Source organism: Sturnira hondurensis, unplaced genomic scaffold (assembly GCF_014824575.4).
Source record: "Sturnira hondurensis isolate 20B ecotype Veracruz unplaced genomic scaffold, ASM1482457v3 Scaffold0007406, whole genome shotgun sequence".
In the NCBI taxonomy this organism is placed as follows: Eukaryota; Metazoa; Chordata; class Mammalia; order Chiroptera; family Phyllostomidae; genus Sturnira; species Sturnira hondurensis.
This window is the reverse complement of record NW_028080037.1, coordinates 4,117,157-4,137,732: the sequence shown is the minus strand read 5'-3', so window position 1 is coordinate 4,137,732 and position 20,576 is coordinate 4,117,157. Positions and strand designations below refer to the sequence as shown.

Here is a 20,576-nt window from a genome sequence, read left to right as displayed (position 1 = left end):
CCTGCGAGCAGCGGAGAGCGCCGCCTGGGGCACGGGCGCGGGGGCTGCGCCGCAGCTTCGCCCCCCGCCCGCACCTGCCCGGGTTCTCCCCGCGGCGGCCGCGGCACCCTTCGGCGGGTTGGCTTAGCTTTGCTCAGCCAAACAGGGGAAGGAAGGCTAGGGCGGCGGCTGGGTCCCGGGAAGTTCCCCAAGGCTGCGGGAAACCCATTCCGGGGAGCCCCCGTCCGCAGCCACCTGACCACCGCCCCGGGCCCGCCCTCAATGCTGAGGGACCGTGTACCTTCCCCACCCCCATTCCACTTGGACGCACCAAACTCAACGAAGCCCAATGAAGTCTGGCTTTTCCCGAAAACTACTCCGATGCTTTGCGTAGAAAACATCAAATCCTTACCAAACATGCTACCCCTCTCGGCGCCCTACTCGGCTGGAGCCTTAGCGCGGGTTTAGTGTCCCAGCGGGTGTCAGCGCCGCGCGGGGGCAAGAAGAGGAGACCTCAAAGGCCGCCAGGCCTGCCGGCCTTGAACGGAGAGTTCCCGGGTGGCTCTCGGACTCTGCCAAGCAGCCGGAAGGCCGATCAAGAGCTGAGAAGGGAGTGGAGAGCCAAATTAATGAGCGGTTCCAAGTCCTCTGGTCCGCCGGGGGGATCTCCAGCCCGCTCCAGCTCGGCGCCTCCGGTACTTCCAGGCGGCGGGGACGCTCTCGCACCGTCCGGAGCGCCGCTGCGGGGCGCCCTGCCCTCCGGACGCTTTGCAGCGCGCGCGCCTCTGCAGTGAACAGTCGAGACCTGGGAACCATGGGGACGATGGATGGGTGAAGCGTGTTCCAGTCAATTGACGAACGTCATCGAGTTGTATGCCCTTTACTTATAAGTGGGTTTGAAGCAAATGGTAAAATGTTAACTGTCAATTCTGAATGGTGGATTTTTCTAATGGTGCTTTTTCCCCCTGTTTTCTTCCCCCAAAATATGTATTGGGTTGATACACATTCTGAATGCGTCTGATTTTGTGACGGGGGTCGGCAAACTTTTTCTGTAAAGGCCCATAGCGCCAATATTTTAGGCTTTGTCAGACCACACGGTGTTGGTTGGCAACAACTGTGCGGCCAAAGAGAAAAGTAAACGAGTGGGCGTGGCCGTGTCCCAATAAAATTTTATTTACAACACCGGAAGTTGATTGGCACATAATTTTCAGATCACAGAATGCTATTGTTTTGATGTTTCTTCAACCAGTTAAGATGTATAAACCATTCTGAGCTAACAGGCCATATAAAAACAGGTGACATGCCAGATTCGGCCCGCGAATAACAGTTTGGCAAGCCCTGCTTAAGAAGTCAAAATAGATATTGGTTGATGTCTTCTCCTGTTATGTGTTAAAATACACAGTTCTATATGTTTACATCATGTTACTGAATTGCCTGTGTTTCTCAGAACTCAACAGGCAGAAATTTAGATCGCTCTGCGCACAGCTGTGTGAAGTTAAAAGCCAGGTATGTGAGAACAGTAAGAAAGAGCCCATTCAGATCTACACTAGCCCCCGAATCCACTTCTTTCCGAAAGCATTTCCTGAAATGCCATGACTCAGGGCCCCCTTGTTTTCTCTCCTCTGGGATCTGCACTATTTCTTTGACTCTCCGCCACCCTGTCTTCCTTATTCTTTCCACGCCTGCGTTCTGACTTGCCCATAGAGCTGTAAATTCCTGGAGTGCAGCTAGGTACTGCAGCTGATTCATCTGTTAACCTTCAGCTCTGTGGTTGAAAGCAGTGGCTGTGGAGTCAGGCAGACCGAGTTCAAATCCCAGCTTTGGAAGTTCTCAGCGCTGTGGCCTTGGACCAGTGACTTTGGTTTCATCGGCTGTCCGATGGGGATGATAAACCCAGCTCGCAGGCTGTCCTTGGGGTTCAAATACCATTGTGTGTGTTGAGATAATAGCGCAGTGCCTGGCACATAAGCACTCAGAGGTGTGAACTATTATGGCACTTGGCACAGAGCTAAAAACCCAGTGACCGGGTACCTTTCTTATGAAGGTGAGTGAAAACAACGCAGAGGACGTCACAAATGGGCCTTCACCGACATCCAGTCCGTCTTGTGATAGAAACCACCCCACTTAAACCATTTTGTTTAGTGACATGAAAAGCAAGAATTGACTTTGCTTTCTGAGTTTTCTCCTGCAAGAATACCAGAGAAACCCATTTCTACGCAAACAGATCTTGCTGTCTTGACATGGACTGCCAGGAAAATCTGTCAACCAAGCATCTGAATCTTCCTTTTAAGAAGACTTGGACAGCCCTGGCCAGGTAGCTCAGTTGGTTAGAGCATCATGCTGATACACCAAGGTTGCAGGTTCGATTCTTGGTCAAGGCAAACACAAGAATCAACCAATAAGTGTATAGGTAAGAACAACAAATTGATGTTTCTCACTCTCTCCCTCTAAAAATCAATAAAAGATTTTTAAGAAAAGTAAGACTTTAAAATGATCTTACCCATGAGGACAGCATCCTAAAGCCCCCACCAAAACTTTATCTTCTCCTTCCTCAACTGTTCTGTGTTCTGCTCAGGTGGTTCATTAGAAGGTTCCACCTCCCAGACCTTGAACTTCCAGGTACAGACGCTGGATTAATCACGCCCTTATTCACTGAATTCTTTCCCAGCCAACAAGACAGTAGGAAAATTCTGGCAAGGAAAAAAAAAAAGACCCTGAGAAGCTTGCATTCAGCAGGCAGTGGAGTTACAATGTTTGTTTGCCCTGAACAGAAACAACAGTAGAAAAGGGGAAGTTGGCAGGGGCATAGATGGAGTTTCTTCATGTGTCTTAGACGTACTGTGGAAAGGAACAAAATCAACATAACCACGCAAAGCATTGGGACACAATTTTAGAGACTCTGGACCAGTACAAATGTTCAAGACGCACAGGTGAACACAGGTGCTGAAAGAGCGGAGGTGGAGAACCTGTCACACAGGCCCTGAATCCTCACTGATTCTTGACCGATTCTTCCTGGAGAGGGAGTGGAGGCAGGCCCGGTCTCTGAGGCCCAGCCTCTCACCTGTAAAATGGTATTTGGCATAGCGTGACATATGGTGCGGAGCACAATGTCTGGCCTATACTGGGCACTAAATACATAACAACTGATATCATCAATTATATGTTCAACCCACTGAAAAAGATTATTCACATGAGTGCAGTACTTTTCAAAGTTCAGGGACAGGCCCCTCCGGGGTTATGCACCCAGTGGGTTGGATTTCCAGCTCTAATACCTACATGCTATGTGAGGTTGAGCGAGGTCCCTACACCTGTTTCATGGGATTAAAATGATTGCTTACCTTGTAGGATTGTGGTGAAGGTTAAATATGTTAACATACATACCTTACAACAGGGCACTCTGTGTTAAGCTATTTGTTCCCACCGGCCCCAGGACTGGAAACACTCAACACGGGGGCCACCATGCCGAGCCCCCTTCTCTTCCCCTTTGGGGATACGTCCAAAGATCTGTTGTAGACCTGAAGGCCCACTGGCTATGTAGCTGCAATTCCCTCCTCACCCAACCCTCTCCCCATTTAACCAAATCATCAGTTTCTATACGCCCCACTGTACCAGTCTGACTCTTCCTCCTCCCACCAAATGCTCCACCAGGAAGACGCCAATTAGCTGTAATCCAGCCAGGTCTGAGTTTGGGGATCACACTGTTTCCAACTGCCCACTTAACCCACTCTTCCTCCCTGGGGGAGACGGCCCAGACAACAGCTCTTAAGTCACAGGTGACAGGGAGCCATGGTGTTTTTACACTAGCATTGGACGCAGGCAGGGTGGGCAGGCTGGCTTCACAGGTGTGCACTCTGCACATCTGCACAGGGCTCCACATGGAAGGGCCCCCTATCTGGTTTAGGGCTCTGCTTACCACAGGCCTGGATTTTTACACTGGGCCCAAATTATGACTTAAAAGGGCCCCCTATTATTTATTTCTAGAGAAGAAAGGAGGCAGAAAGAGAGGGAGAGAAACATCAATGTGTGGTTACCTCTCACAACCCCAGCTGGAAACCCAGCCTGCAACCCAGGCATGTTCCATAACTGGGAATTGAACCGGCGACTCTTTGGTCCAGCGACCCTTTGGTTCACAGGCCAGCGCTCAATCCACTAAGCCACACCAGCCAGGGCTGACTTGTGGTATTTAATGTTGATACCTGAGGGGTCAGTGAAGCAACCTTGCCCTGTCTCTTGAAACTTCTTACACTGAGGCAGAATGATGTCCTGCCTTAGACTGGGAGGATTTTAATTAAACCATATTGACCAAAAGTGATTAATGTATTTAGAAGAATAAAAAGAAACATATAGTTACGGTAACTTCCTGAGAGGGAGAATTACATTTTACTACACAGCCCTTAAGCATACTTAATTTTTGCCCTGACAGGTGTGGCTCAGTGGGTTGGGTGTCACCTTGTGAAGTGAAAGGTCCCCGGCCCGATTCCCGGTCAGAGCAGACGCCTGGGTTGCGGGCTGAGTGCCCGGCTGGGGTATGCTAAGGGCAGCCCATCAATGTTTCTCTCCCTCTCTTTCTTTCTCCCTCCCCCTGCCTCTAAAAGTAAATAAATAAAATGTTTTTAAAAGAATCTTTAATTTTTACCCTCTACATACATAACCTTTTAAATAAATTTAAGGGGAGATTTTTAAACACCAACATGCGCTGGTGTCTCTACCTCCGCGCTGACATTTCCTGTTTCCAGAGCAGCTGTCCTTGGCCAGCAAACACATGCCGACGAGTGGGAGTTGTTTTACATCACTTCAAAGAGCTTTGGAGATAAATTATTTCCCATCAGGTTTAAATTCAACAGAGAGCAAGCCAATGAGAGAAGCTGCAAAACTTGGTTGGTGTCTTGTTGCTGTGGAAACACTGGGCTTTTCGGTCACCGGCCACTGCTGAACTGCAGGGTCACACTGTGTGCTTGAGGGGTGGCAGGTGCACACCTCCGAGCTTCAGAACCTTTCTTGATTTATCATCTCCTTATTCACGATGAATTCCTGCACTTAGGTTACCAGCATCCCTTATTTATGGAGTTATAGGAGAGAATATTACCCATGCAGAAGATACAAGAAAGCCAACACCCAGAAAGTGAATGAAATATACTTGTCATTGGTCCAAAAACCGTCCACACATCGTTTCTTTTCTTTTTTAACTCCAGTCGGGGGCCAACGTGCACTCGCGAGGACGCTACGAGCGCCATGCAGCCCTACCGAGCAGGGCAGCTTCAGAAGGAAGTTCAAGCCTCAGAAACACCTGCACTGACCCCCTGGCGAGATCCACTGATGCCCAAAAGGGGTCTTGCCTGAACACATGTGTAAACAGATTTACACAATGATGGGAGTGTGCACAGCTTCTAATAAGATATTGGCAATTTTGTTCAGAAAAAACATAATCTTTAACACCCTAACAGCTGCTTATTCACAAAAAGTCGGTGTCTTGGCTATCAAAAGGAAAAGGGAGAACAAAACAAATACGTGTATGTTAGCAGCAGAATCAGACAATCAAGTTCGAATGCAGTTTATTGACAAAACAGACATCAAACACAGCACTTTGCAGAGGGAGGGAATGTGAACAAGTCCAAAATCTCGTATGCGGCCCTGCAGCCCGGCAGCCCGGCAGCCCGGCAGGGACGCTCTCGCTAGAGGTGGTTTATCAAGGGCACCCCGTGCGAGGGCAGCTCCTGATGCAGCTGCCGGAAGAGCATGGCACATCGGTTCCTCTCCTGGGTCTTCCCCAGGGCGTGGTAGAGTCTGGCCTGGAAGTACACGACGTCTCTGATTCGCTCTTTGCAGTCAACCTTTGCAAAATAGTTCTTGGCTTCATTGAGGTTCTCAATGGCAGCCTCCAGAGCTGATGGGAAGGGTAGAAATATCACACATGTCTAACTCAACACTTCACACATCATTTCCAGCACTTAACCTCTACTTTTATGGATTTAACATGTACCAGACACTTTCTTATAACTTTAACTTACATTTTGTGTTTATTAGCTCTTGAACAGATTTTAAAATGTATTTTTAATCTTTCCACTAGGATTGACTTCCGGCATTATTCTGTATTGGTTTCAGGTATACAGCAGAGTGACTAGACAGTCATGTACTTCACAGAGTGTCCCCTGATAATTCCAGTACCCGCCTGGCATTGCACACACAATCGCAGCATTACTGACTGCGTTCCCTATGCTGTACAGACACTTTTACATCCAACTCTGTCAGGAGGAAAAACAGCAGAGTACGATAGAAGGTTTTTAGTGCTGGCTTCCGGCCCGGTGCCTGATTCTCTGGGGTGAATAAACATTCACTCGCCTTCAGCTTTCATGACAAACACGCACATGAAAGCACATTAAATCCCGCGTGAAACGTTAAATCCCGCATGAAACGTTAACATAAAACTTTGAGCACTCGGGACTGAAATACTGCCCTCAATTTTTCTTCTTCTGGCTCCTACATTTTAGAAGCTCTTTGCAACAGTATTGCCTAACAATCTTTTTACAGTTCCCTACCTTCCGCTTTCTTTGGTGGCTCATAGGAAGCCGCTGAAGCCACCTGGCACTTGGCCACCAGGAACATGGCCCGGCCTTTGTCCAGGACAGCTCCGTCGGCCAGGATGGGCTCAATGGCCATGTGGAGGAGACTTAAGGCCTGTTCCGGGATTCCAAGGATGAGCTGAAAAAGAAACACCGCGGCGCTGTGCACACTGCCCACCACAGGGGGCTCTCTCTCTGGCTCTCCTCTCCTGAAGATGGGGTCCAGCTTACCCTCTCCCTGAGGGGCACCACATTTAACATGCACCACACTCTTAGAAGAATCACTGCGTGAGAGTCTGATCTCAGACCCTAACACACACAGGAGCGCATAGTTGTTTACACTGACGGGTCTCATCTTTGCAAAAAGATTCGGCACCAAGACCCTTTGGACTGGTGACTCCGAAGGGTTGGATCGCCTGCCTGAGAGTCAGGCGATCTGGAGGAAGAGGAGCCGCCGAGAAAACATCTCAGAAGTGCAGTCAGAGAAACAACAGGGGTTAAAGTGGCGCACTAGAAAACACCTACTTAACACAAAAAAAGCAGGGATGGCAGAACTGAGGAACAAAAAAGACGCATGACATATAGAAAAAAAGGCAAAATAGAGTAAGTCCCTTCCTACCCACAACTACACTACATGTAAAAGACAGAGATTGGCAGAGTAGATCAGAAAGAATGATCTAACCACTCACTTTAGACTAAAGGACAGAAAAGGTACTCCACTCAAACAGTGACCAAAATAGAGCTGGAGTGACTGTACTGACATCAGACAAAATAGACAAAGTCAAAAACTATTACAACAGACAAAGAAGGACATTACATACCGATTAGAAGGGCCGGTGCATCAAGAAGATGCCAGTATAAGCAGAACCCACAAAATATATGAAGCCAAAACTGACACAACGGAACAGAAACAGAGCACTCAACGCTTACAGCTCACTGCTCTATTACCCAGAATGGCTAGACTAACTAGACAGAAGGCCAGCTAGGAAACGAAAGACTGAACAACACTCTAAACCAATTAATTGTAATGGTCGCCGCAGAGTGCCCCACCCCACAATACACTGCGCGGTCTTCTCAAGGGCACGTGGAACATCTTCCACAGTAGACCATGCGTGAGGCCACAAAATAATAATACATTTTAAGAGACTGGTACCCCAAAGGATCTTCTCTGACCATAGGGAATGAAATTAGAAACCAACAACAGAAGGGAGTCCAGAAAATTCACAAATATATGAAAAGTAAACAACATACCCTTAAATAATCAATGGGCCAAAGAAATCAAAAGAGAAACTAGAAAACACTTTGAGATGAACAAATATACAATATATACCAAATATATGCCAAAACCTATAAGATGCAGTGAAGGAAATTTAAAGCTGTAAAGGCCTACATTAAAAAAGAAATTAAAAAGCAAGGAAGATCTCAAATCAATAAGCTCAGCCCCTACCCTGAAGAAACTAGAAAAAGGACCATGGGTGGTGAACACACAAGACAATAGACTGCCCTGCTGGTGTGGCTCAGTGGACTGAGTGTTGGCCTGCAAACCAAAGGGTCACCAGTTCAGTTCCCAGCCAGGGCACACACCTGGGTTGCAGGCCAGGTTCCCAGTAGGGGGCGTGTGAGAGGCAACCACACACTGATGTTCCTCTCCCTCTTTCTCCTACCATTTCCCCTCTCGCTAAAAATAAATAAATAAAATCTTAAAAAAAAAGAAAGATGAGCGCGGGCCTGCGAACCACACAATCGCGGTTCGATTCCCAGTCAGGGCACATGCCTGGGTTGCAGGCCAGTTCCCAGCAGGGGACTCACAAGAAGCAACCATACATTGATATTTCTCTCTTTCCCTTCCTCTCTAAAGATAAATAAATAAAATCTTTAAAAAAAAAGAAAGAAAGAAACATACGGAATAGGCAAATCATAGAAACAGAAAGTAAATCAGTGGTTGCCAGGGGCTTCCAGGGAGGGGAGGGGATGGGAGTGACTACTGGGAATGGGGTTTCTTTTTGGTGCTATGAAAATATTCTGGAATTAGGGCGATTGTTGCAAAAACACTGTAGATATTCTAAAATACTCTGTATATAGATATTAGTACACATCTATATATATAGATATAATATAGATATTCTAAAATCCACTTAATCATTTGCTTTAAAATGATTAACGTGGTAAATTTTATGTTACGTGAATTTTACCTTAATTAAAGTCCAGAAAATCACCAAGAAGCCTCCAAAGAAGACAGACTCCTGGACTCCATCCCAAGAGTTCTGACTCAGTAGGTGCCAGGCAAGGCCAGCTTTGTAAATATTTTTTAAATTTCTCCAATATTTCTGATGCAGTTAGTTTGGGGAACCTCTGCTACCGTGGGGTATAGTGGGGAAGAAACAAGAGTCCCTTCTCATATAGCCTTTCCATTCCACAAAGGGAGATAGAAAATAAACATTAAAATGTTTTCATTTCCAAACCCTTTCAATGGACGTACGACTTCTCATTTCTTCACTCTGTGCATCCCCTGGTTACATCGAACACAGGTCTGGGCCGGCTAACCAGCGTGATTCAAGCGTCCTCAGTGAAGAGGCGAGTTGCCCCTGACCAAGCGCCGCAGCCTGGCGAGGCCGGTGCCCCTGGGAGGTGTCAGCCTGTCGGCACGTTCACAACTCACTGCTTCCCTGGCGGGTTCGCCATGGAGACTACACGCCCAGGCTTCGACAGTACGAAGTGAAAGTTCATTACTATCTTTTTCAAAACTGAAAAGTAGTGCCAGACTCGCCAGTTCTTGAGTACAAATACGTGCTAAAAAAAAAGAACAGAGAGAGAGAGAGATCAGCTTACCTGGGCAAACGCCAAGTTGAGCACCGTCTCGGAGGCCAGGTACTGCAGCCGGTACTCCTTGGACAGCGCCAGGGCCCGCAGCAGCACAGGCAGCGCCACGGCCGGGGAGGACGACCGCCAGTACAGCTCTGCCACGCACAGCAGGACACTGCCGGGGCAGGGAGACACGGGTGAGCGCCCCATCCACTGGAACCACCCTGGAGACGCCCAGGAGGCCTCTCTTACCTGATCACCATCTCCGTGTTCCTGGTTTTCTGACAATGAATCAACAATTTCTGGAGAAGCTTGTGTGCCTCTGACATTTGGTTCTGAGCCTGTAGTACAACGGCTTTTCTGACACAAACAAAATAAACCTACGTGGTTATGTGGGTATTTTGCAAGGTGTCTAAGTAGAGTCACTTGCAGGGCTGGAGTCCCTGTTTTCTCAAATAGACTGCAACTGGACTCCCAGAGGGAAGAGCTGTGCCTGATACAGTATTTTGTTAAAAAGAGGAAAGCAAGCATGTGTGTGTGAGCACGTGTATGTACACACACGCAAACAACATCAGGAACCACAGATATCAGAGTGTTGATGACTATCCTGGGAGGTATGCACTTATTTCCCCCATTTTGCTTATCTGTAATAAACAGAAAACACTTTTTTCCTAAGCCAAAGTCAATACATTAATTCACACACACACACATGAATAAGACAAAGCCCTTTGAGAACTCACCCGGGGTCCGGGCTTCCCCGTTTCTCACCTGTACACGCCCTCCATGCTGTGGAGGGCTGCGATTCCGCTAACGAGAGAGTCGGCCAGGTGGTACTTGCCGTCGTGCATGGCTCTGTCAAACTGTATCTTTTGATCACATAGCATCCACAGCTAATAAGAAAAAATGCAATTGGGGCAAAATGGCAAGTGTTAATCTCATTGTTCAACAGAGATATACAAGTGTTTTGGTTTGCTTAGCAAATATCCTTACAATTCACACACTTTGTTTTTTGCTATTTAAATATTTCAAGTATGTGAAAAAGCCCTAATAAAATCACCAAAACACGCATGCCAACCATCAACTCTGAGATCCCAATATCGCCCTCTATTCGCTTCGGGCACTGTCGCAGACCATCGAAGTGCTTCTCAGACCCCAGCCCCTCTTTCCCAGAGTGAGCACTGGGCTTGGTGGTCATCACCCCCATGCATGTTCTTCGACTTCTGCAACGCACACACTTGCCCTTAAACCATGTACTGTAGACCTCGTACATTTTTAAACTTTGTGTAAATAAACAGTATCATACTAAATTGCACCCTTTGACCACTTGCTTTTAAGCTCAACATTATTTGGGGGGGCTTATGCATGATAATACGAGAAATTATAGTTCGTTCCATTTCACTGATAAATAGTTTTCAATTATATGAATGTGTGACAGCCTATCTATTCTTGTGTTGATGGGTGTTCTGGTGGCATCGACTTTTCACTCTTTTAAAAATTACTGCAATAAACATCTTCATGCACCTCTCCTTGTGCAAGAGTTTACCTGGGGTACAGCAAGTGGTGGAAATGTGTGTAGTGCACACACACTCCCCTCCACACAGTCCACATCGTTCTCCAAATGTGCCCGTTTACACCCCCACCAGTAAGCAGCCTATGACACTGCTCACTGCTCCACATTCCCACCGAAAACTGGTGACAGTACTTTTGGCCCATCTGGTGGGTATGAAATAGCTCACTGTTGCTTTCATTTGTAGTTAGTTGTCTGAGCACTAGTCAGGTTGAGCATCTTGTTGCCCAGACATGCTTTTTCTGCAAACCACAAATTAAATTGTGTCTTTTGTTTTTCTGTATACCTTCTTGGCTATAGCTAGAACTGTGACCCAAACTATTTTACCACATCAGCACTACCACAGCACCATACTTCATCCTTGGGTGCTACCTTCTGTCTTTAATTGCCACCTCTGGGTGCTCTGGATTCAGATCTCACAGAGCGCACGTTCAGATGGGTCCTCACGCCACATCTAATGACCATGTGAATGGCCACCCCAAGGACCACCAGTGGGGAGTCCCAGGCCTCCACCTCGTATGGCCTCGAATTCCCTAACCCACTGAAGGTCAAACTCGGTAAGAGAGGAAAGAGAAAGAGGTCCCTTGTAATAGTTTTTTCAGCCCCTTTAGAGATAAAAATCAGTGCAGTAGGAAACAGAAGGCCTAGGACTGCGTTATAAAGTCATTCCCTCTGGGTACAACAGCTTCCCAAAAGGTTCTTCAGTTCTGGGAGGAAAAGATTACAGCTGCCAAGAGAAAAAATAACAAAACTGAGACCTAATACTTAACTCCCTGAAGGACATTGCTGATTTCTTTTTTTATTCCCATATAGTTAGAGAAATAAGGAATACCAATTTAAAACCATGAAGACGGGAAGAACAAAGTACGCTGCTTTAAATCTCTTCTCCGAGTTTATTTCTTGGCCTCCTCGAGGAGAGCTCAGAGTCCCCAGAGCACCTCAGCTGACGCCATGCAGAGATGTCACAGGAAGGAGCCACGGCGTGAGGGACGGAGGGGAGACTCGAAAACATCCCGCCTTGATGACAGAGCAGCACAAACAGTCTCTGCAGAAATAACCCCGACGCCACGCAAAGGGCAGATTACCTGGGCGTGCTGACTGTTGGGTGGGAATCTTTCCTTCAGGTGCTTTAGCACTTCGGAAGCGGCAGCGAAACAGCCCTAAACAGAAAGACACAATGGGACGAGCACCCCTGTGCTGAGGCCACACCTGCTGCGCCACACTCGGGATGTGGGCAGGATTCCCCTTTCCTGAGGCAGTGACGTGGGAGACGTTAGGCGGAGGCTGTCAAACATCAGAAGGCCTTCTTTTTTAGGTTCTAATATATCTCATGCGTTACACATGGAATACATGTTCAGTCTAGAAAACAACTTTCAAAATATAAAAGACACAATACTTTTTATCTTACCCAAGAAACCACAATGTTTTGCCATATATCTTTCTAGACTTCTTTTCTGAACATAACACATAGAAATATTCCAAAATAGGTATTAGCAGTATTTTTTAAAATAATTTATTTATTTTTAGACAGAGGGGAAGGGAAAGAGAAAGAGAGAGAGAGAAATATCAATGTGTGGTTGCCTCTCGTGTGCCCCCTACTGGGGAACTGGCCTGCAACCCAGGCATGTGTTCTGACTGGGAATCGAACCGGCAACCCTGTTTCACAGGCCCGCGCTCAATCCACTGAGCTACACCAGCCAGGGCCGTATTCACAGTATTTTTATAAATTGCTTATAACACTGCTTATCAAATGGTAGGTACTCAATGAATACATTTTCAATGAATGAATCTTTCCAGTGTCAATAAATATAAATCTATATCATCATAATATTTATTTGGCAAATAAATTATAGTATACTGAAATATGGTCATCTCCTAGTTTAGGATATTTTGGTTTCCAATTTTTTCCACTTTAAAAAATGCTACAATGAGTCCTGGCTGGTGTGGCTCAGAGGATTGAGCGCTGACCTGCAAACCTAAAGGTCGCTGGTTCAATTCCCAGTCAGGGCACATGCCCGGGCTGCAGGCCAGGTCCCCAGTTGGGGGCATTCAAAAGGCAACTGATCGATGTACCACATTTTGCTGTGCGTGATGATCACACACCCTGGGTATAAAAATGGGTGCGATACTACCGTGTACAACACACACGAAAACGTGAGTGTGATTTACACAGGGCATAACGTGGCATCTCCCTCCCATGGGTGTTCCTCTCCCTGGTACTCCCTCCCTTCCCCCTAAAAATAAATAAGTAAATAAATCGTTAAAAACCGCTGAACTGGAGAGATCGCTAATTATCTTCTTGGGCGACAAAAAGTGTCCCTACCCCTCCCCAGTTATTGGAACCAGGCCACGACGGGTCAGCAGGTTTTCCCCATGTGCCCGAGACGAAGGGGATTTGATGGAAGCATTAATGCAGATCCAAAGAGCACGGTTGCTTGAAACATCACAGGACTCCAAGGGCCTTACAGAAAAGTTTCAAGGCTAAAGAATTGCACCAAGACAAGACTTCTGTAGAGCAGTTTTCCACTCCCACCAAACAAAAATCACTTCTACCCTACGTAACACAAACAGAACTGAAGAGAAGTCATCCCACAGTTCAAGGTTGGGGCGGGGTGGGAAATCCAACTTCGGAAGGTCACGGGAACACACCAAATGGGCGAGTGGCATGGCGTGTGATTGTATGTCAGTGAAGTTGTTGTTGGTGGGGAGGTCACACGAGGCTCACAACAAACACCTAACGGAGGGCCCACTGACTCCTCTGTTAGCAAACGCTCCACGTAAGCACGGCACCAAGAGAGGAAAAGAGTGGGAAAGAGGCACCGGTGCCATGAAGAGGGGAAAAGAAACAAACCAGAAAGTGAGGAACACGCCACAGTCCTGGAGGACAGCAAACAGCAAGTGCATCCGGCGGCTGTGAAAGCTCGCGCCGCTGCTTCCCAGGCTCGGGCGGGCCTCGTCTGGTGCAGCAGAGGAACAGACCCATCCAGGGCCCATCCACCCGTGCAGGAAGCTCCATAAAGGACAGCAAAATGCTAAAATATAGGGAGGACTTCCAAAAGGGCTGGAAACCACCCAAAGATCTTTAGGCTGCAGATTAGGGAACAGAGTGTTAGGCTGCCTCTGACAATAATGGGTACTACAAAGACCGAGAAAACAGTATGATCAAGGAAACATACTCATAGCAAGGCCGAGTATAGTCAAGCTAGAGGGTTATACAAGAGGTTTTCTGGACCTCTTTCCCGTGAAAGGGGACAGAGAACCTGGAGCAGCATGAGAGACCCTTTAATCGATCCCTGACAAAGAGAACCATGTAAAATTACTCGGGCTGTAAGTCAATGCTAGGTCCAATTCCCAGGGTCCTTCTTGGAGTCGATGGGACTTGGGTTGGAGACCTGACTGACATGTCCTGGCTGTGGGCTTCGGACTTAGCTCCCTGGATCAGTTTCTTATTCTGGGAAAAGGGGTGGTAATAAAGTGACCTCCTGAGGCTACGATTCAGGTTCAGTAAGACAATGCATGTAAAAAACTGAGTGCAGGACAAGCGCACCACCGACACTGGTGAGGCCCACTTCAGTAGTCCAGGTACGATGCTCCTCCTACAGACACCACAGCCCTACTACCTGAAATTTCAAAGACTCCTTCTATTTCACTTTTCGCATGAAAACAGCTGGCCTTTCATCCCTTTCACTGATGCCAAAGGGGCTCCCAAGTTCAACAAACCTCGCAGACCCACACTCAGTCCATTTCCACTGGGAGGATCGCACCCTTTCTGCCACCCGCGTCCAACCAGACCGTCTCAGACGTGCCCAGTGCTCTAAGCACTAGCGGAGAGAAACGGCAGAGCCCCCCCTGCCAGGGAGCCTGCCGGCCTGGCCGCGGCCTACCTGCTCCGCATGCAGCTCTGCGAGGTGGCAGAGCGCCACGGCAAACGACTCCGTGTTGTTCTGCTGCACGCCCGCGTTCACCGACTCCAGGCTGTTCATGCTCAGCAGCATCTGGGCCTGCTGCAGCGCCATGGTGCTGGGGGGGGGGACCCACAGGGAGCTCCATCAGTCCAGGGACCCAGGCTGCCCCCCGCCACACCCCACACTTCTCTTGAGCGCAAGCGGAAGGGAAGTTAGGCCCCACTGCAGACGCTGGCTTGGTGGGAGCAGCTGCCGCCCTCAGGAGTGGGAGAGTGGGGATGCACCTTGGATGTGCAGCCCCAGGGGACCCATGGGGTGGTCATGGCCCAACGAGGAGCTCCAAGCTCCAGACCCTCCATCGCCTCCAGTTCTCCCTGTGTCCACAGTGTACTCATTCATCGCTGTGGGTAAATTTACACTCAATGCCATCCTGGCACCGAGGGCAGACCAGACAGATGTGTGCCCTTGGTCTATGCACCCTAGAATGGAGATCGCCCACAGCGCAGCTGGGAGGAGTAAATATGGAAAAGACTTTGCAAAGTCTGTGTAAAGCACAAAATGTTTTGGAACTATAAAGCACCGTCTTGAATTCCCTAAATGGACAACTTCCATCAACGGGGGAGCGACTCGTCTGTTTGGCCTCTCACGGAACCACCCTGCTGGCCTCTGCTCGTCTCTAAGAGGACCCGCGCCCGCACAGCCTCGACCGCCTGCCTGAAGGCCCACCTGCGGCCGTAGAGCCTCCAGATGGCCGTTTTCTGTGCGATGCTGATGTCGATGAGCTCCGACAGACTGTGCTTCCAGTGCAGGAGGTCCGAGTCCTTGAGGGCATCCATCAGTTTGTGGGCCGTCTTCCCAGCAAAAGCCCTCTGCTGGACTAGAGACTGTATTCCCAGGGAGGCGAGGTACTGAGGGGACAGATATACCCACCCCCCGAGATAGAGATCACATGACTGAGCCTGCTTCGCTCTTCAGAAATCTGGCATGTTTCACATTTCAGCACATGCACAGTGACAGCACTGTTTCGAGGGAAAGTACCTACAGCCCGAGCCTGCCCCGTCTGAGACAGGTTCCTGAAAAATGGGGGCCGGGAGGGAGGCTGGCGGGACACTGAGAAGAGCCAGGGCTTTGATGTTGAATGGACCTGTGCTTGAACATGGCCTCTGCCACTCACTGTGTGTCCTGGGGCCAGTCGCTAAGCTTCTTAGCCAAGCCTCAGCTTCCCTGTCTTTTAAATGGGCTGCAAACCTTGTCATAGAGAATGGTTGTAAGGACCAAAATGAAATAATATGTCAAACAGTGCTGGGCACATTATGCAGAAGATTTAAAAAGAATGTCTCTTGTGAACATAATTTCTTTTCAATAACTTCAAGTATAATTTTCAAGGATAAAAGCTCAACTGAAAAATAACTTAAATCTGAAACAAAAATTGTATTTCAGAAGTATAGCAAGCATTTATTCTAAGGAGACACTTCCTTTTGTCACTATAATCAATTCTGTACATGTAACTTCCCAAGAAATCAGTCAAATGGACAATCTACAGATTTGAAAAGCATATACTTTAAATTATTACGTGTGATCACTTCCAATTCTCCTGGAATTTGTTACAAACTTCGAGACAGATGCTTAGTGGTCCAGTTTTTTGGCAGATGGCTTTTGGGACGGGATGAGGCTCTCTGGGCACCGGCACTCCAGAGTCCGACAGCCCTCACCACCCGCTGTGCGGGGCAATGCCCTGGGCAGGTCCCTCAGGACCGGGCATTCTGGACTACAGTCCAGGTCCTTCCCTGTCACTGGCCTATTTATTGGTAAAGCAAAGAGTAGCAAACTTGTTCTCTAAAGGGCCAGAGAGTTGAGCCATTTAGGTTTTACAGACTGCATTTTGTGTCTGATCCATTCTTCTTTGTTTATTCCGCCAACTACTTAAAAATGTAAAATCCACTCTTAGCTCAAGGGCCATACATGAGCAAGCCCAAGGGATGTAGTGTTTGGCAGTCTCTCGTTTAAAAATAAGCCTTTCCTGAAATTTTTCTAAGTAAATACAGGGAAGTTAATGTTGATCAATAAACTAAAAACATTCTCATCTAACTGATAAATGGAACTTCCACAGACATATGAGGATAAAGGAGCAGGGAGAAACCTATCAAACAGAATTTGGTGGTTTAATTAATAATTAAGGCCATATGAAACTACCAAGAATAAAACCATACCATCTATTTAAACACTCACAGAAAGACGAGCCTTACCGGTAACCCGAAATGCACTGCTTTCTTCACAGAATGCTCTAGCAGAACATAGCTATCGGATCTCTTCTGCCCCAGCACATAAAGCCAGCTCTAGAAAGAGAAATTGTCAAAATACAATATATTCTAACAATGACAATGGTTAATGTTCTATTGAATATCAGCATGATTGGAAGAAAGAATTAACAATGGGCAAAAAAATAAAATCCTCTAGCAGGCCCTGACCAGGTAGCTCAGCCTGGTGTATCCCAATACACCAAGGTTGCGGGTTCAATCTCTGGTCAGGGCACATGCAAAAAAATCAACCAATGAGCTCAACCGATGAGCCCTGAGCCCTGGCTGGTGTGGCTCAGTGGATTAAGTGCCAATGATCAAAAGGTTGCTACTTCAATTCCCAGTCAGGGCAAATGCCAGGACTGCGGGGCAGGTCCCCAGCTGGGGGCGTTCGAGAGGCAGCCAATCAATGTATCTCTCCCGCATGGATGTTTCTCATCCCCTCTCCCTCCCTCCCCCTCTATCTAAAATAAATAATATCTTTTTAAATTTTTTTAAAAATCCTCTAACATACTCTTTCAGGAAGTATGAACCTGAACGAAGCCCATCAAACACATGAACACTGTACAAGCCACTGATCTTCACCTTGGAGAGCAGTGAGCAGCAAGTGTTCCAGGAAAAAACAAGCACAAAGCCCCCACATGGGCATTAATTGGGAAAATGAGAACCTCAGGGGATGGTTAAATGAATTCTGTGTTCTACTGTGCTTGGTGATTATGTTTGTACGGGGTAACATCTCACTAGTTACTAGGTGTTGCATATACCTTTTGGTTAATGCCAGTTTAATGTGGCAGTTTCACGTGGCAAGTTGCACTGACATTTGTAGAAAAGAAACACCGCCTAAACCAAACTGATGTCACAAATTAAGAAATACAAACAAATATGGGTGGCCTTTCCTGAATGACCACGACTGCCTCACTAGTTTCCCGTCACTGCTCAGGAACTTTGCTCTGACCCTGACACAGCCCATTCCAAGGGCCCTTCCCAAGGCCAACTCCGCCCACCGCGGGACTCCCAGGCAGGAGGGCGGCCTCACCAGGCAGTGCTGCAGACACACGTGATCGTTGGACTCCTGGGCAATCCTGATCGCCTCCTGCAGGGCGAGCTCGGCCTGCTGACTGAGGACAGGCTGCACGTTAGCATGTCATGAACCCCCGCGAACCCCCACAAACACGCGCAAGCAGCAGCAGCAGAAGTCCTCTGTGGAGCCGCTCATCTGAGAGCGGGACCTCGGGGTCGGAGGCTGCGACGAGGGGCTCACTCCCTCAGGCACGACCCCTGGCCCAGCACAAGGACCTTAAACGGCGGAGACACAGCACCTGCCCCTTCTACAGGGGGCATCAAGGATGAGCTCTGCTCCATCTCAGCTCCTACGAGTTTCGTTCCAGCCGTCTACAGCTGAGGGCAGAGGCACAGAGAGGCAGGAATATTTTACTTGGTACTGCATTCCCTTCCATATTATTTACATCTTTTTTTACTATGGCGGCTGATACTTTCATGGATAATTTTCTTCAAAACTAGTTTTAAAAAGTATTTTAAGGAGTATATTTAAAATACTTTAAAAAGTATTTTATTATCCACTTTGAAGACTTTTTTCTGCCCAGGCCGCTCCCCTCCAGCTCTGAAGTCTCCCCCAACCTCTCAAGTTCTGTGGCAACTCAGTCAAACATTTTTGGCCCCCACTGAGCCTCGCACGTGCGACAATTCCCACAGAAATGCTCTCTGGAACCTTCACCTCGCAGTGCTCAGTCAGATGCTACCGTGTACCACCATCCACTTACTGAGTCTATGTCAGCTTCTCCCCAGCTAGTTTATAAACCACAGAGGGCGCAAGTGACGTCCTAAACTTTGGGTTTCCCCACGGCCAAGTCACAGAACAGAAACCTTATCGATGTCGGGTCACTGAGTATCTCAAGATAAATTCTATGGCTATCGCTTGTTCAGGGAAGAATTTACAAAAAGAATTTTCTTTCAGCACAAGGGCAATAGCCTCACACAATGAATTTTAACTGGGGAGAACGAAACTGCTCCTCAATAATTACTTGTTTGAATCAAAAGACCAGATGCGAATACATTTTCACCTCGCTTACCTTCTTTGGCATCCCTTCAGTGAGGGGATGCAACTGAACATGAGCTATCTGAGGGCAGGAAGCATGTCTTCACACACGGGGCCTCGATGGGTATCAGCTGACTGAACGTTACTGAACGTGTGACGACCAAAGGAACAGCACTACGTCCAGAGAAATGGCTTTTGGGGGAACTGTGTGCTGAAACAGATCTACAGAGACACTATTTTTCCCAGGGAGAAGAAAGGGTAGATTACCAAGACAGAAACTTAAAGTCCAACAAAATCCTCAAGAGACCTACGGTTTTCCATGGCTGCAAGGCAGAAAAATCTCTGATAAAAAATTCAGGAACAGAGCAGGAGGCAAAAGGGTTGTAACGTCTGAAACGCAAGGGCTGTCTACTGTTTTCAAAACGCCAGAGCAGGAAGGCCTGCAGCCTGTCAGCAGCGGTTTCCTGTATCGTTCAGAGTAACAGCCCAAGTCCTGCTGGGCCTCCAGGCCGCTGAGCGCCCTGACCCCTGCCACCTGTACACCCTCACTCTCCGGGATTCGCCCTTACTCACTGCACTCCAGCCACACTCCTCGCCCCTCCTCAGATGTGCCACGTGAACCACTGCCTCTGGGCCTTTGCGCTTGCTCTTGTAGCTGATGGACTACTCATCCCCGAATTCCTTTAAGTCTTGGTTCAAATAGAATGTTAAGTAGCTGAGGTCAGGGAAGACTTATACTTAAACGATCTGCGAATTGAGGGAGTGAGAGAACTGTGCAAACACCTAGAGGAAGACTGCTCCTTCCGGAAACTACGGTCCTCTCTCCCCATCGTCACTTCCTACCCCTTGTCCGGATCAGTCACAACCTGACACAGGTCTAGTGATATTTACTATATATCTCTCCCATGGTAAGCTCCAGGAACACTGCAGCCTTTTCCTCTTTTTCCATCGCTCTCTCCCCAGCATCTAGGGCAGTGTCCAGAACACAGTAGATGCTCAATAAACAACTGTAAAGATTTTTCAAGAAACCTCCACAATCCTATTAGCTAAGTGACAAAGATTTACACAGGCCATAGTTCCAGGAGAAGACACAAAGAAGACTGAACCTAGGTAAATCAGGTATTAATTAGCAATTAAAAATTAAGGCCCTGGCTGGTGTAGCTCAGTGGATTGAGCGCGGGCCTGCGAACCACACGATCATGGTTCAATTCCCAGTCAGGGCACATGCCTGGGTTGCAGGCCGGTTCCCAGCAGGGGACTCACAAGAGGCAACCATACATTGATGTTTCTCTTCTTCTCTCCTTCCCTTCCCCTCTAAAGATAAATAAATAAAATCTTAAAAAAAAATTAAATCCCATGCAGTTAGCTGCCTATCCATTGATAATATTGTAAATACAAAGAAACTCTGTA

At 47.7% G+C, this 20,576-nt stretch overlaps 2 protein-coding genes across 6 annotated transcripts in view; both read right to left on the bottom strand.

Moving 5' to 3' along the window:
- The window catches only part of CAMKK2 (calcium/calmodulin dependent protein kinase kinase 2), a 45,620-nt gene extending 44,926 nt beyond the window's left edge, over positions 1 to 694 (bottom strand). The window contains exon 1 of the mRNA XM_037052060.1: positions 392 to 694. The gene's annotated coding sequence lies outside the window, so the exon portion shown is untranslated. The remainder of the gene's footprint in view (positions 1 to 391) is intronic.
- Positions 695 to 2,487: 1,793 nt separating this feature from the next.
- The window catches only part of ANAPC5 (anaphase promoting complex subunit 5), a 33,485-nt gene continuing 15,396 nt past the window's right edge, over positions 2,488 to 20,576 (bottom strand). Inside the window, exons 8-17 of one of the 5 annotated variants that reach the window (XM_037052052.1) lie at positions 18,147 to 18,228; positions 17,060 to 17,149; positions 15,540 to 15,721; positions 14,793 to 14,928; positions 11,994 to 12,068; positions 10,110 to 10,231; positions 9,594 to 9,701; positions 9,369 to 9,516; positions 6,516 to 6,678; positions 2,489 to 2,669 (exon numbers count right to left, since the gene is read on the bottom strand). In XM_037052052.1, coding sequence (XP_036907947.1) covers positions 2,629 to 2,669; positions 6,516 to 6,678; positions 9,369 to 9,516; positions 9,594 to 9,701; positions 10,110 to 10,231; positions 11,994 to 12,068; positions 14,793 to 14,928; positions 15,540 to 15,721; positions 17,060 to 17,149; positions 18,147 to 18,228 — 1,147 coding nt within the window. In that variant the 3' untranslated portion in view covers positions 2,489 to 2,628. Of the gene's footprint in view, positions 2,670 to 5,494; positions 5,864 to 6,515; positions 6,679 to 9,368; positions 9,517 to 9,593; positions 9,702 to 10,109; positions 10,232 to 11,993; positions 12,069 to 14,792; positions 14,929 to 15,539; positions 15,722 to 17,059; positions 17,150 to 18,146; positions 18,229 to 20,576 lie in introns of those variants that run through there. The other 4 variants (XM_037052050.1, XM_037052051.1, XM_037052054.1 and 1 more) reach the window with 4 other exon arrangements.